Source organism: Chroicocephalus ridibundus, chromosome 2 (genome assembly GCF_963924245.1).
Source record: "Chroicocephalus ridibundus chromosome 2, bChrRid1.1, whole genome shotgun sequence".
In the NCBI taxonomy this organism is placed as follows: domain Eukaryota; kingdom Metazoa; phylum Chordata; class Aves; order Charadriiformes; family Laridae; genus Chroicocephalus; species Chroicocephalus ridibundus.
In genome coordinates, this window is record NC_086285.1 from 58,811,149 (window position 1) to 58,826,425 (window position 15,277).

At 43.6% G+C, this 15,277-nt stretch overlaps 2 protein-coding genes across 7 annotated transcripts in view; one reads left to right on the plus strand and one right to left on the minus strand.

Annotated features, from left to right (window-relative positions):
- Positions 1–690: 690 nt before the first annotated feature.
- On the plus strand, positions 691–4,598 carry SEC61G (SEC61 translocon subunit gamma). Of its 2 annotated transcripts, none has more exons than XM_063325641.1 (4): positions 691–818; positions 1,634–1,733; positions 2,956–3,058; positions 3,923–4,598. In XM_063325641.1, the coding sequence occupies exons 2-4, from the start codon at positions 1,640–1,642 to the stop codon at positions 3,930–3,932; spliced, it is 207 nt and encodes a 68-aa protein (XP_063181711.1). In that variant the 5' UTR covers positions 691–818; positions 1,634–1,639; the 3' UTR covers positions 3,933–4,598. The 2 variants fall into 2 exon arrangements, with proteins under 2 accessions (XP_063181711.1, XP_063181712.1); XM_063325642.1 differs by having other exon boundaries at positions 776–899.
- A 998-nt stretch (positions 4,599–5,596) lies between these two features.
- TPK1 (thiamin pyrophosphokinase 1) overlaps positions 5,597–15,277 on the minus strand; it is a 306,866-nt gene continuing 297,185 nt past the window's right edge. For all 5 annotated transcript variants that reach the window (XM_063325637.1, XM_063325636.1, XM_063325640.1 and 2 more), the window contains one exon: positions 5,597–6,361. In XM_063325637.1, the coding sequence (XP_063181707.1) occupies positions 6,243–6,361 (119 nt within the window). In that variant the 3' untranslated portion in view covers positions 5,597–6,242. The remainder of the gene's footprint in view (positions 6,362–15,277) is intronic.

Below are 15,277 nucleotides of genomic sequence, written 5' to 3' on the forward strand. Positions count from 1 at the left end.
GAACAGCTTCAATGCTCCTACAAGCCCATAGGTGTCTGACTCATGGGCAATCACAGTCTGAACAAGGTTTTCACGTTGTTTTTTACCCCTCCCTTGACCAAACAGCTTTTGTTATAGATATATTGGTACTGTATTCCCTTTCTTTCCTGCTACAAGGCTCTTGGATCACAGCATCACTGAACTGTAGGGGTTGGAAACGACCCCTGCAGATCGCCTATGCCTACAACCGCATGGAAAAGCAAATCCATTGCCAAACGTCCACAGAAGGGCCGCACGGATGAACTACGGGCGGATCAACCACCTCACCTGCCCGCACCCCCGGGGGTCGCGGACCGCAACCCCCGCCGGGCCTCACCGACAGCCTCCCCCCGCCCTGGGGCCCTCAGGCCTCTCCCCGGAGGCGGGGCTGGCGGGGCACTCCGCCGCCGGGAGAGGACGGAGAGGCCGGGGGCGCTCAGCCGGCGGGAGAAGGAGAGGGAGAGGCCGGGGCCCCCCTGCCCGCAGAGCAGAGCAGGCCAGGCCAGGCCAGGCCAGGCCAGGCCGCTCGCCCCGCTAGGCCCCGGCCGGCCCTGACGCCGTGAAGTGGGGAAAGGTTGGGGGGGGGCGGGCGGGCGGGCGGGGAGAGAGGGGCGGGAACCAGAAAGAAAAAAACCTCACACACACACACCCCCCTCAAAAATCCTCCTTTTTCTTCTTAAAACGAGCCCGCCCCGCCCCGCCCCGCCGGCCGCCGGGACGGAGCGCGGTGACGTGACGTACCGGTGACGTGATCGCCCTCCGCCGCTGTGCGACGTGGCCTTCGCCCGGCAGCGCCAACGGTAAGGGCCGCGCGGCGCCGCCGGCCTCCCCCCCCTGCGTCCCGCCTGGGTGTCCCCCCGCCTGAGGAGACGCGGGGGGCGGTAAGGCAGCTCCGGGCCCGGCTCGGCGGCTCCCGGTCCCGCTGGGCCGGTCCCCACCCGGGGGGAGGGGGGTTGGATCTCGGGGGGCCGAAGCTCCCCACGGAGGGAGGCCGCCGGCCCGCGCTGCGTGTGCCCGAGGGGGAGTGGGGGGATCCAGGGCGGGCCGGCCCCGGCCGCTGTCGCGACAAGGAGGGGAGTGGGCGGGAGAGGGTCCGATAGGAGGGAGCGTCCTATCGGAGGGTCTGTGTGGATCAGTGGCCGGCGATGCCGCTGGCCTGGGGTTCTGCGTGGGGTGGCGGGTGCTTCTTCTGAGAATAAAATTAGGCCACGGTGTTTGTGTCAGTGTCACCAGCCTTCGTGTCGGGGATTTCTCGAAACGGGTGACTTTTGCCTATTCCGATGTCTTCAGTAGTGTTCTCAGAAAAAGCACAGCGTGGGACATAAGGTGAAAGGAAGCTGTGGTGGAGCTGCTGTTTTCCTCTGTGCCAAAAGGCATACTTTTTCTTATTTTTTCTAGGCAGTGTTAAGTCATCATGTTTACATATTGATATGGTATCTTTATTTTCTGCAAAGTGAAAGTATCTCTTAAAAGCTAGTTAGCTGGGAATACGACGTTTTAAATTATCTTAAGTCTTTGCGGGTTTTGCAGCCCTTCTTCTACTTCTGTAACCAAAAAATTCTCTCTCACAGTATACGCATGGCAGCACCAGTACTAAATCCGTTCATCTTTGCAGGTAACCATGGATCAGGTAATGCAATTCGTGGAGCCCAGCCGACAGTTTGTAAAAGACTCCATACGACTTGTGAAAAGATGCACCAAGCCTGACAGGAAAGGTAAAGCACACAATAAAACAGAGCACAACCCTTATTTCATCTTTGCCTTACCGTGTATCTTTCTGTATGTGATGTCATTTATTTGTTGTGAATGTTTCTTGGCTTCCAGTATGAGATTTAAACTGGAGCAGTTGTCCAGTTGGTAATGGGTTTATGGTTCTGGATGTAATAAACTTGAACGTGTCCTTTTCTGGTGTGTATTCAGTCAGGTGTGTGTGAGTGGTGCTAAAATTCACCTTATGAAACAGGCTAAGTATTTAGCAGTAGGCATTTTGAGAGAGGCAAGTAATCATTTTCCTGTATTGGGTAAACTGATCTGCGAAGAACTTGTGTGCACTTTGAAAAGACAAACACAGTAGGCAAGTTTGACCGATTACAGTCAATTTGGGGGAAATTCTGGAGGAAACTGCTCGTTACATGACCTTGGAGGAAACGCTTCATTTTAGGAGTCTCGAAAGGAGCTAGGATTGCTTTTTTCGGAGCCGATTCAGTACTTCACAGTTGTCAGTGACTGCCTGATTAGGTCAGTAGGAACTTTGTTGTTGGAAGTACAGAAGAAGATTTTTGGGCTTTCCCAAGGGCATTAGAGAGAAGCTGTAACTACAGCCAGAATGTTACTGGTTGTCCTTAATGGTGGTAGCTACGATGCTTTATTTACATGATCATGATGAAGTTTTACTGACATCTGTTGAGATCAGGAAGAAACTTCATTCATTGTCAGAGTGACAGGGTTGTGAGGGGCTATTGACCTTCTTAGTCCCCTTCATGGTTGCTGTCTTAAAATAATTGAGAATATCACTTATGTAGTCAATTTCTGTGGGGGCTTAAGAAGCTGTCTTCCTGTGGCAGGATGCAGCTTTTCCATTTTTGATACTGTATTGGGAATTTTTTTCAGGGCTTGTAGAGCTGTGAAGGAAAGATAATGGAATAAATGGTCCATGAACTGTTAAAGACTGTGGGTGTTTCTGATTCTGCTTACTATTTAAAAAAATTGAGATCAGCTATGCTTCGTGGAAAGCAGCATCTTCTCTCTTAAAATCTCATCTGTCTTCTGAAAAAGCAGATTTGTTTCTCAAGGTCAATGCAGTTTGCTTTTGAACTGCTTCCTGTGTTAGCATTACCATTTTCTACCATTTGTACCATTTTCCTCTGGTCACTGTAGCGCGCACCTCTACGCCATACATGAGGCTTCCTAGACTAAATTTTTTTTTTGTTTTTGCAGAGTTCCAGAAGATTGCCATGGCAACAGCAATAGGCTTTGCGATAATGGGATTTATTGGTTTCTTTGTCAAATTGATCCATATCCCAATCAACAATATCATTGTGTAAGTAAATATGAACCTTCAATTTCACTAAATTTTACTCTCATTTCTACCTGCTCAATTTTAAATAGAGGACGTTAGTGAGCCCTAAAGGATCCACATTGCTTTAGTATCTCTGCATTTCACATGCTAGTGTAATAAGACAGGTATTGATTCAAAGGACTTGATCAGGAAGTAGATCGTTAATTTAGCATGCTGCAAAACATTATATCCATAGTTCTTAATTATTTTTTTTTGAGTATTCTGCTTCAAAACTGAACATCAAATATTTTTATTTCCCGTTCCTCAGTGTGTGTTTATCCACAGAACATTTGCCTTATTTGGCTCTTACATACTCTACTGTTTCCAGTTTATAATTTGGGTATCCGAAGTAAATGCATGGACAGTAAGGTAGAGAAAACTGAGTGAGTGTGTTGGAAGATGACAGGGCACAGAACAAAGCTGGTCTTGTTCCCTTTACTGAGTGCCAGATTGTGTTTGAAACTTCATTGTACGCGTAACTGCATTCTGTACCTTTTGGAATGAACGTTGCAGCATGAAATACTTCAACCTTAAGTTGACCGGCAGCCACGCTACTGATGTACTAACACTACCAATTAAAACTCCTCAGATTGTCCAGAACTGATGTAATTCCTTTTCTAGCACTGGAACAGGTTAAATGCTATTCTGTGACCACAACATGCGGCTTGCTTATACCTGTAAGAGTGGTCCTCTAGGCAAGGAGAAATGTTTGAAAATAGTAGATAAGCTGTAACAGTAGTAATGTTTGTCCTAACAAGGCAATGGTGGGAGGACAAATGAAGACTTCGATGGGATCACTAGATCACACTCGATTAGTTGAAACTGATTACTTTGTTCTCTCGACAGAGGTGGCTGAATATTCATCATGAAGAACCAGACCTTGTGACACGTGCTGCAAGGATTTCACAGCTTTGTAACTCATTTGCTATTAAACAAGCTCAGTTTGGGTTTTCAAACATCCTTGTCATCTTATTCCTCTTCTAAAGTGCATGCGATCAAACCTGTCTACATTACAGGCTTTTTTGTTTTAGTAGTAGTAGAGGGTGGGCTCTTCTGTTGTTTTGGTTTTTTGTTCGTTGTTTTGTTTTGTGACTTCTTTCAACTGTAATAGAACATTCAGGTAGGAAGGAACCTTGGGAGGTCTCTAGTCCAACCTCCTGCTCAAAGCTGGGTCAGCGTTGCCTTCCGACGAGGTTGCTTAGGGCTTTGTCCAGTTGGGTATTGAAAACCTCCAAGGGTGACAACCGTACAGCCTCTCTTCAAAAGCTGTTCTAAGGCTTAACTTACTGCTTAGTAAAAAGCATTATTGCAGCAAAGTTAGCCAGCAAGAAAACAGCATTATTGTATCCTCTCAAGTGGTGACTTAAGTGTCTTATCAGCTGGAATTCTTATTGCTGATTTCTGGAATCACCATCATTACCCGTAACTTCTTTCTGCATTTGGAAATCCTGTCAGGTTGTATTATGTACTTGACTGGAAAAAAACCTCCATCAAATAAAGCACTTCCATTGACGGTCCTCATTCTGATGGCATGTGGGGCTCTGAACTGAGACTTTGCTTCAAACCCTGCCTGTATGACAATAACCACAAGGAACTGTCATCGCCACAAGGAGCTGTCAACTAGAAATAGGGGGAGTGGAAAGTCAGTTTTCGGTGTGACGTAGGTGGGACTGTGCTGACTTCCTCGTCGCTGTTGCTGGGGGATTTTACTGTGGAGTGCACCTGCGCAAGCTGAAAGGTTAAGTAGCGGGCACTGTAAGATGGGGGTCAAAAGACTCCTGTGTGACCCCCTGGCCTTTACCATGCATGCACCAACTTAACCACAGCCTGGAACCACCCCACTACACTTTGCATGCAAATGATGGTTACCTCCCAGAAAACTGAAAGCATAAAAGATGGCCAAACTGACTTAAGGGTTGAGCTCCTGCCACCAACGATACCCTGGGTAAAGATGACCAACGAGACATCGCTGGGTCCATGGGTGGTGACTATCTGCTTGCACTCTTCCTCCTCCTCTCCTCCTCCTCTCCTCCTCCTCTTCTTCTTCTTCTCCTCCTCTTCTTCTTCTTCTCCTCCTCTTCTTCTTCTCTTCTCCAGCACTCAAATTGTGGTTGAATAAATTGTTTTGGTATGTTTTCAACATTTGGCCTCGTTTGTGCCTTAATTCCAACTAGGCAATTGAAATTTGACATTAATGGTCTCGACCTGGTTGTGACATGACATAATTAAGCAAGCCAAACTTATTTGGTTACTAAGATGCACAGTGTGAAATTAATTTAGTTGTCGGAGATACTAAGCAGTCCAGTGAATCCACAACTTGCTCACACTGTTGGATAAGAGATACACCTGTTTTGGATACTGGTTCTGTAAGACACCTGCACATAGAATTATAAAGGGTTCTGCATTTGTTGACCTGGAAGTTTCCATTATTAAATGACTGAATGTTTTGATTTTAAAAACTAAGCCTGCAAAACCTCTGGTACATGCAATGCTCTTCCTCCTCAGATTGAGATTAAGAAATTTATATTTCACTCCAAAAAGTTTATTGTAAGCATTTGGTATTTGCAGAAGTTACAATGCTACTTCTATTACAGACTTTAAAAGCACTTAATACAGGGAAATCTGATATTGGTATTACAGCAAAACCGAAGCTTCTTCAGTATGCAAGCTTGCTTCATAAGTAGAAAAGCTCAATTATTAGTCTTGAGAAATCTTCCCCAGCACCTACGTATGTTACAAACCAGGACAGAAAAATGAGATTAACTACTCTCGGTGCTATCACCTTTTAATATAGTTACACTATGTGCAACTTTTGGCAAAAGGGGAAAAAAATCGTTCAGTATTGGAATAAAATACTTCGTAAAAATAGTCTGAAGTAACCAGACTAAGCAGTAGCAGTTTCTTTGCATTCGCTTCTGTTTGTGATTGTATTGGGTGGCACCTCATGTGTCTTCTGATTAAGTAGTGTGAGGTACCAGAAGTACTCAATTACTGTTACTAATCTGCATTTGATCTCAAGTGATTTTTATTTCAGGCATGTTTTCCATTCAGTACATAAAATCACGTGCCTGCTTATATCTTGCGGAACAGCTTTACTGTCTTAATTCAGCGAACTTTTGCAGTAATTTGATCTGAGTCACATCAGAAAAGGCAGCTGTAGCTCATTTTATATTTCGATAGCCATTGTCCACAGCAAAGGCTTGTCCGTCTCAATGGTCACAATCCCAGAGCCGTCATAGGTGTTGGAAGTACTGACGAGCGTTCCAAACTTCAGCACCTGGTTAGCTGTGAAAAAGAAGAGAGAGACTTAGTGGTAGTCTCGAAACAAATGCACCGACGTTCATTTATTGCTGTAAAGACTGCTGCTCCCGCAAAGAAGGAAGAAACAGCTGAGTAAATCTAACCCAGATAAACAACATCTAAAATAATGATGTTAAATATTAATTGGAGGGCTTGTATAAGACTATATGATGACCTGTAGAGAGAATAAATTAATACTTGATGCCCAACATATCATTTTGAGTTTACAGCAGATTATTACAAAAGCAGACTGTTGAGTGTTCCCCAGAGTTCCACATCTGGAAATTTGTATTTCATTAGCATCAGCTCAAGTACCAGTGCTAGTCAAGGTATTTAAAGTAAAACGAGGCAGAGGATCTTACTGTAGTTCCAAACGTGGGATTTGCTTTAGTTCCACAGCAAGCCTATAATCTCTTAAATTAAATTTGAACAGTTCTAGAGCAAAGGCCAGCAGTTAAAAGTGGTATTATTTAACAACTTTTGCTTTGAAGTAAGTGACTTGCCTCCTTTCTTCTGCATGCCTATTGAGGTAGGTGTCCACATGCGTTAGAAACCAAATGGCATTAATCTAATGAATAGCTAACATCAATTTTAGGGGAGTTTGACACAGCGAACAGTGCAGTTGTAATGACAATTTTGAAATAACAGTGACATTTTAAACAGCAGCTTTGTATTGTTTTAGCTGGCGCGTTTTAAGGGTTACATAGACTTCCAACAAGCTGAGACCAAAGATAAAAGCAGCTCCCCGCCGCCCCCCCCCCCAAAAAAAAAGCCGTTTAACTTTTATCTCCCATTTCCTCTCTTTTGGAGACAGGACTGCTTGTATTTTGCAAATGTACAAACTTCCCCAAGGGCATTCTAAGACTAGTCAGTTTTGTATTAGCCCTTGCTCGTATAAAGGTTCAGAGTTAAGAACTCTGAGGCTATCCTTTGTTTCAGTCTGTAAAACAAGCCAAATGACAGCTCTTATTCACAGGCGCCGCCGAGGGTCACATTTCCATGAAGGATACAAGGAGAGCTGCAGCTGGGGAGAATTGTTCGGGCAGATCAGCCTGTCTGTGTGCCCTGTTGTTGGAATTGCCAAATCGTGCGTTAATACCAAAAGAGGAATCCTCTGGATTTGCCGTCAAGTGGCCAATGGCAAATGGAGATCTCCCTGTCATCAAGAGGTGTGCAAACCAACATATTAAGCTCTATTTTGTGATTTCACACAGGAGACAAATATTCCAATTGTGGATGTGAACTTGGGCTGTAGTAAACTTGGGTGTAGTAACGTATTATTACAATGCATGTGGCCAGCAAGTCGAGGGAGGTGATTCTGCCCCTCTGCTCTGGTGAGACCCCACCTGGAATACTGCATCCAGCTCGAGTCCTCAGCACAAGAAGGACATGGACCTGTTGGAATGGGTCCAGAGGAGGGCCACGAAGATGATTAAGGGTCTGGAGCACCTCCTGCATGAGGACAGGCTGAGAGAGTTGGGGTTGTTCAGCCTGGAGAAGAGAAGGCTCCAGGGAGACGTTATAGTGGCCTTCCAGTACCTAAAGGGGGCTTACAGGAAAGCTGGGGAGGGACTCTTGAGCAGGGAGTGTAGCGATAGGATCAGGGGTAACGGTTTTAAACTGAAGGAGAGTAGATTTAGATTGGACATGAGGAAGAAATTCTTTACTGTGAGGGTGGTGAGACACTGGAAGAGGTTGCCCAGGGAAGTTGTGGATGCCCCATCCCTGGAGACATTCAAGACCAGGCTGGATGGGGCTTTGAGCAGCCTGGTCTAGTGGGAGGTGTCCCTGCCCATGGCAGGGGGCTTGGAACTAGATGATCTTTAAGGTCCCTTCCGACCCAAACCATTCTATGATTCTATGTTACACTGTCCACCCATTGCTGGAAGCTGCACAGGAGGAACTGATCTTGCCAGGCTGTATGGCGTGAAAATGAGAGACAGTCTGAAAAAAAGCAGGACACAGAACGTGGTTCAGTGTCTCTTTTTCCACATCTGCACTTGCTGCTACTTGTTCCTGCTCCCGCCTTTGTTGTTAGCCTGAAAGGAACTGAAGAGAAGGTTTCCGCTCCTAGCTGTGTTTGGTTGGAATGAGGGAATAGCACCTGAGTTTCACTGCTGCTTTAAACTGAGGAGCCCTGCCATGTGAATCTCCCAGGAGCTTGGAGCAGTTCAGCAAAGGGGGCGGGAAGCACTCTACTAGATCAATTAAGCACCTAAAATAAAGGTGCTAGATTCTGTCAGGATGATTTTGGCCACACAACAGCGCTAGGCAGGCTTCTAAACAAATGCCAGGACAAATAAGTTTTGGTGTTTGCCTTTGGAAGAGACAGCAGAGGCCCATGAGGTTATGCCTTGCCAGAAGCTGATGCGCTGGACTGAGTTGCCAGAGAACCCAGATTTCACCCTTTGCGAGTAAACAGGTCATTTAATGAACATGAGGCACGACCCAGGCAGAGTTCCCTGTGTAAAAATACTCCCAAAATACCGTGTTAAATGTTACTGTTGAGTTATGAATGTTTCCAGTCTGTTCTAAGTGGGAAAGAACCTTAAATAGTTTAAAATATTTGTTGACACACAAATTTTCCATTTTTGGTTACTATATATTGAAGCTTGAAAGGGGGGGAGGAAGAACTTTGTGGATCAACTCTATAAACCCACTGATTTAGTATCATTTATTGCTCCTTGCTCGGGACTGTCAGAATAATTCTTAATGTTTCAGCTTTGCATATGAAATAATGGCTCTGTAGAAGGCAAGAATTAAGAACAACATGGCAGCTTAATGAAACAAAATCTAAAGCAGTGTTTCTCCGTGCATAAAATTAAGTGAAAGTCTTGCCTTTTGTTTTCTTTAAATAAAAAGTTCTTGCCCACTAGATGGAGCCTTTTATCTTTCTCTACCAGATTTTCTGCTGTGCAAGGATCAGTTTGAAATGAAGTGAAAAAATGCAAAACCTATAAAACAGTACTGCTGATTCACGTGGCTCAAATGGGCCGATTCCAAGCACTTGGTTTCACAACCAGCCAACATTTCAACTAACAAAATTAAAAATGCATGCTTGCCATTCAATAAATGAACAGTAATTAATGTGAAAAACTAGGTTTAAGCCAGTAAAGGAAATTAGAGGATGGAGATACCTACTGCTTCTAGGAAAACTTCCTGCTGTGTCACGCATTATGATGTGAAGTTTACAAGGTCAAACAAGTGGAAAGTTTTATCAGTCCATGCTTGATCCATTACCTTTTCTTTAAATGGCTTTCAGTCTTATTTATTAAGTCCTAGCAAGAGCTTATGGCTTAGGAAAAAAAAACGTTAAACCCCCCCCCCACATTCTCGCGATTGAGATTATTTTTCTGAGGTGCATTTCAAAGAAAACAACTTTTTCTTTTCTAATATTTAGTATTGATAGTTTCAGTGGGTACCAAAAATTATTTTAATAAAGGATTTCACATTGTGATTTTTTGTAAAACAAAATCTAAATCTCAAAACCTGGGATTTTTGGAATTCTCTAATTAAAAGAAATTTTATTTTGGATGACTGAAAAGTTTTTCAGGCAAATAACAGTCTTTTTTTTTATGAGAACCTCCAAGAGCTGATTTGGATAAAACAAGAAGTAATCCATCAAAACCAACACCCCCACTCCCACTCCTCCCACCCCCCTGCCAGCAGTGTTAGACATATTTTTCCCCTGAAGTTTTGCTTAAGTGCTTTGGTTCCAATCAAACTGATAATAGAGATGAGAGAGAGCTGATGAGAAAAATACTCTACCCGGTTCCTCAAATGTAGCTATACTATTTTTTCATGACTCTCCATCTATAAAGCCAGCACGGCTCGGCGTCACTGAGCCCAGGTGGCCGTGCCTCCAAGGAAAGCAGTGGGGGTCGTGAGTGGTTACACGAGAAGGTAACGAAGTAGTAGTTCTGTGGTGCAGTTTTGAAGTCTGACAACCCTGGACTTCAGAACTAAAAGCAAACGTTATTCTTGCCTTTCGGAAAACAACCAACCAACCAAACATAACCAAGCCAAAACCCAAACAACAAAACCTGTTATGAGACAGGTTTTTATGGTGTGCCCTATGTTCTAATCAGTAATGGAAGATTCTTATTTCTATCTGGTGGATCGGAGCGTATCACTAATTCAGACCTAAACATGGCCACGGGCAGGGCTTATTTTGACATGGTAGTGGAGGAATGTTTTTCTAGCAGGTTTTATTTTGCATGGCAGGTGGTTGCACCTGTCAGCCTTTGAGAAGGTTGGAAATAATTTAGAGAAGAAGTCAGAGGGCTCGTAGGTGAGCTTCCCAAAGGATCACAAAGATCATTATTTCTTAGACATCCCTTTGGCTGACCAAGTTATATGACAAAGGAGGTCTCATTAACCCGAAGACTGCCCATCTCCACTATTTTATTGCTCATCTTTCTAAGGATGCCACGTGGAAAATGTTAATCTCAGATGTAAGATTTTGAAAATTGATGAATCTTGCAGTTGCCAGAACAACATTTGGAGATGTTAACAAAATGCATCCTGTAAGTATTAAAGCTATATACAAAAATCAAACAAAGAAGCCCAAACCTAAAAATGTATTTTAAAGACTCTTACCACATTTATACCTGTACCATGGTTGGGAGTTTTATTTTTTTTAGTTGATGGTACTGAAAATGACACCTAAGCCTTTGCTTGCAACATGTTCACTGTTGCACTGCAGGCTTTCAGCCTAGAAACTGAGAAATAGCGTGGGCTAATTATAACTAGATTGGGTCTCGTCACGTTAGGTGCTGCAAAAACATTAGCTCTCAACATCACGTTACTCCTCTTAAAAACTGTATTAATGATTTAATAGACTTATAAACATTATTTTTATGACTTCATTGGATACTTAAAGTACAGTCCAACAGAAGAGATCTGTCCTGTATGAACATCTTATAAGCTGCACTTGAGCAGGGCTTGAGGGAGGCATATACAGAGAAAAAAATTCTTCTTAAACATCATATATGGCAAAAGCAAATGATGCAATTAATTCAAAAGGCTTAATTGAACAAGCAGGCCCCCTGGTTATTCCCTCATCTCTACCAAAACCACAGCAAAATCTGGATAGCTGAGAGAGGGGCGTTTAACTGCAGTATCTAATGGTCACGTTGGAAGAAAAGTTTAGGAGCTGCAGGTCCTTCCTTAGCAGAAGTAGATTTAGCGAAGTCATTTTGGTGGGAGAATGGCTGAACGGTCCTGCTTCATGCAAATGGAAGCCTTTTGGAAAGCCCTTGAATGCAGTTGCGTAGCACAAGGGTCCCCACTTCACGGGATTTCACCAAGTCAGGGCCTCATTATTGTGACCACAAATGACTAAGAACAAAGCACCGTCACGATAAGCATGTCCCACGTACACCGTGACATCTATACTACGCTTGCTTTTCTGAGCTGTGTGTCTCGATTGCGTCCTGCAATATGTAAAGTCACATCTTGCTGCTTTCCACCACTGAAAATCAAAGTAGGTGCAGAAATACAAGCAGATTGTCTCTGCTGGCATGGATGTTTGGAATATCAAAATAAGTAATTATTAATTAAAAGCTTTATTATAGTGATTGTAATCCTCTTCCCCCTAGGCAAATGCTGCATCAAAATGATAGAAAATGAAGATCAATAAACTGAAACACAAGTTAAAGTGAAATATTGAATTACCATTTGGTATCCTATTACAGTTTATCTGGAGAGGATTTCCCTGAAGTTCTGTGTTAGGAGCAAAAATCTGCATTTAAATGGAGATGCATTAGTAACGCATGAGCTAGTACTTTGCAGGTCACCCTGTGTCTGCAGAACAGCAGCATTAATTTAGCTATTTAAAAATAAAATCTAAATAGTTTATAGCCTGATTTTCCTTTTATTCCTCCTAGTTTTACGCTTGTGCTTAGACTGGCTTCACTGAAGTTAATCTTGAATCACACTGATGTACACAAAGGAAAAATTGGGTCCTTGATCTCTGCAGTGGGGAACTGCAAAACTGAAAGTTGCAAATAACAGTAATTTACACTAAAACACGAACTATTTTCAATACTGACACAACACATAAAGGCTTGCGGAGCCTGCTGGGAGCGGACAGGCAAGCCTGTCATGGCACAGAGCCCCTCAGGGCCAAGAGGAGTTTCGAATAAGCAGAGACTGCGTCGGGCAATTTTTATAACTATTGTAACTTTCAGTACCTGGTTTTGTGGCACAGAACAATGGCTTTGTAATCTCCCGAGATTCGTAGGAGCGGGCTCAGGAAAGAATGGAGAGGATGCGGGGTGAAGGGGGCCCAGCAGGCAGGGCCAGGTGGTTATTCCACCGGTTCAGATGCCGGCAAGGACTCTGAGCAGGGGCTCTGCAGCACAGGCCGCCTGGCTTCACATCGGTGGGAATTCAGGAGGTGACACCAAAAGCACTGGCTGTCAAGGCTTAACGATTTCATTTAAAGAGAGAAATATGTTAAAAGGACTGTGTGTTCTACCCTGGATAGAAACCACCCCTGTCGGGTGAGCCTTCAGAAGTGCAAGTGTATGTCAGAAGTTTTCACATTTATTTCCAGCACACATTTTTTGCCACAGATTTTTCCAGCTTTGTAATCAGGGTGGTACTGTAAGAATAGCTCGAACTCCTCCTGTCACATCACCTGCTTAGTGGCAATTTAAAACGATAAGCTGATAAAAATGATGCTAAGAAATAAGAGTGCTTTCTACACTAATGTTTCTGCTGCTGCTGCCTCACCAAAATCAAGAATCATTAACTGCAGGAAGTTTCTATGGCTATTAGCAGCATTTTAGCACTACTAACAAGATGTGCTCCAGTGTTTGTTCAAAATCACTTTAACCTCTTAACTTAATTAAAGTGGCCTGGAAAGTCTGACACGGAAACTGTATATACTATTTTCAGTAATGACTTTCTAGCCTCGATATGATAAAGCTGTACCAATACTACAATAGTAGAAGCGAGTTACCGAAAATGTAAGTGTAAAGAAAGGGAACTAGCTGGTTTGGAAGACCGTTTCGCTAAAGCTAAAGGCAAAACCAGGCTGTGAGGTAATTTAAAGAATTCAGTTTAGCCAGTAAGAGGCAGAGTGTTTACTTCATTTTTGATGCTTTCCAGTAATGTTTATCAAACTCCTTATAACGCTAAGGGGCTGTACAAGTGACAGGTACTATTAATAATAGCGTTAGAACACCGAAGAAACAGCTGCAGAAATAAAATGTAGCTTCAGTTTGACAGTCAATACTGTAGAGACCTCACATATAATCTAGACAAAATAACTTGTTGCTATTTTGGTCTGTCTCTACTTTGGATTGTGAGATAAAGAACACTATTCTCATGAGAAAAGGGGGCAAGAGCAACGCTGAGATACATCAGCTAATGAATTGTCTTAGTTCTAAACATCCATAAGACGCCTCATAGCGCCCATCATCCTATTACGCTGCCATGCTTTAGAGACATTACTTAGTCACACAAAGCTGAGGATGGCAATCTGGTACAACACTGAGACCTGAGATTAGCTAAAAACAATGGTGTTCTGTCTTGGCATGTAGGTCTGAAGCCCTGGTTTGACATGACGGCAAAGAACCTAAAAATACTTGCTGTTTTGAAAGCTGCTACACTGCCAAGTTGATACGATGCATCTAATGGTGAAATATACTGAATTTGTTAGAGGAAGAAATCCAAGTGATCCTAGCAAGTGACCACACTCAGTGCTGCAGAAAGGAGTGCAATTCCCACTACGTTCCTCGTGATTGGGTTGTTGGAGACAGGGAAGAAAGAGGAGGGAAGAGGAAGGAGAGGCAATCTTTTCTTGACCCAGTTCTCAGGGATAGTAGACTATGTCCACATACTCAGGCTTTGAGCAACTTTGCACCAGAAAGCTTTTCAACACAACCAGATGCAGGACTGATCTTGATCAACATCTTGCCTCTAGCTACAGTCATTTTCCAGCACTTCATATAAAGATGAAAAAAACCACCCTCTCGCAGAAACCTATCTATCCTTCAATAGGTTTTTTAAGTGTGATATTAGTTAACCAGAACACATAGTTAATTATTTTTCTCTTCTCTTCTTTGGAATCCTGATAAATCCTGTCACATTTAGATTCATAAATTCACAAAAAAAGGCAGTAAAAGAGGATTTTAAAACACACACATAATACAAGTCTTCCAGCTTCTGTATGGTACCGTTGTTCCCATCATTTGCAAAGATGTACAGATACAATGATTATTCCGGTAACATACAAAACTGGGCCTGTAGCTGAAATATGGGTATGTGGATATTCACTTGGTAAATACCTGCACAGCTTGGGTTAAATGGGGATCTCGCTCATCCGCTCCATGGAGGAGAATAACAGCACTGCCATGAACACTGCACGATGGTCTCAGCCAGCCAACCTCCTCTCCCGCCTACCAGTGCATAAGAAGAGTCCCCATCGTCAAGCCTGCCATCAAATTTAGCACTGCTCTGCTTCCTTTCTCTGTGACGGGGATGTGATTTTCCTAAGGGAGTTGATCTAAAGCCAGTCCCTAGCCAGCCCTGAAAAACAAATTTAAGCATGCTAGCTTCTCCTCCTTATCACTGCTGCCAGCACTAGCTCAGCTCCACATCCAGAGTCCCATTCTGCTCTGTCACTGGGCTACAGTGCCAAAATTAAATATAATTTGACAAAGTTCTGTAAAGGCTCATTCCTTAACTCCAGCTTCTGCTGTGTTTTGTAGGGGCAGGACGCAGAGGAGCCGAACGGTAGCGGGCTGTAACCAATATTTGTGGCAGAACAAAGGTGGGTGTACACAACGTGCAATGTTACAACAGGATCAAAGCAGATCTTCTGAACTCTGGGAGGGGTTCAACGTGTTGCAGATCTAAACCCTTCCCCGCTGAGTCCAGGGGGGAACCAGA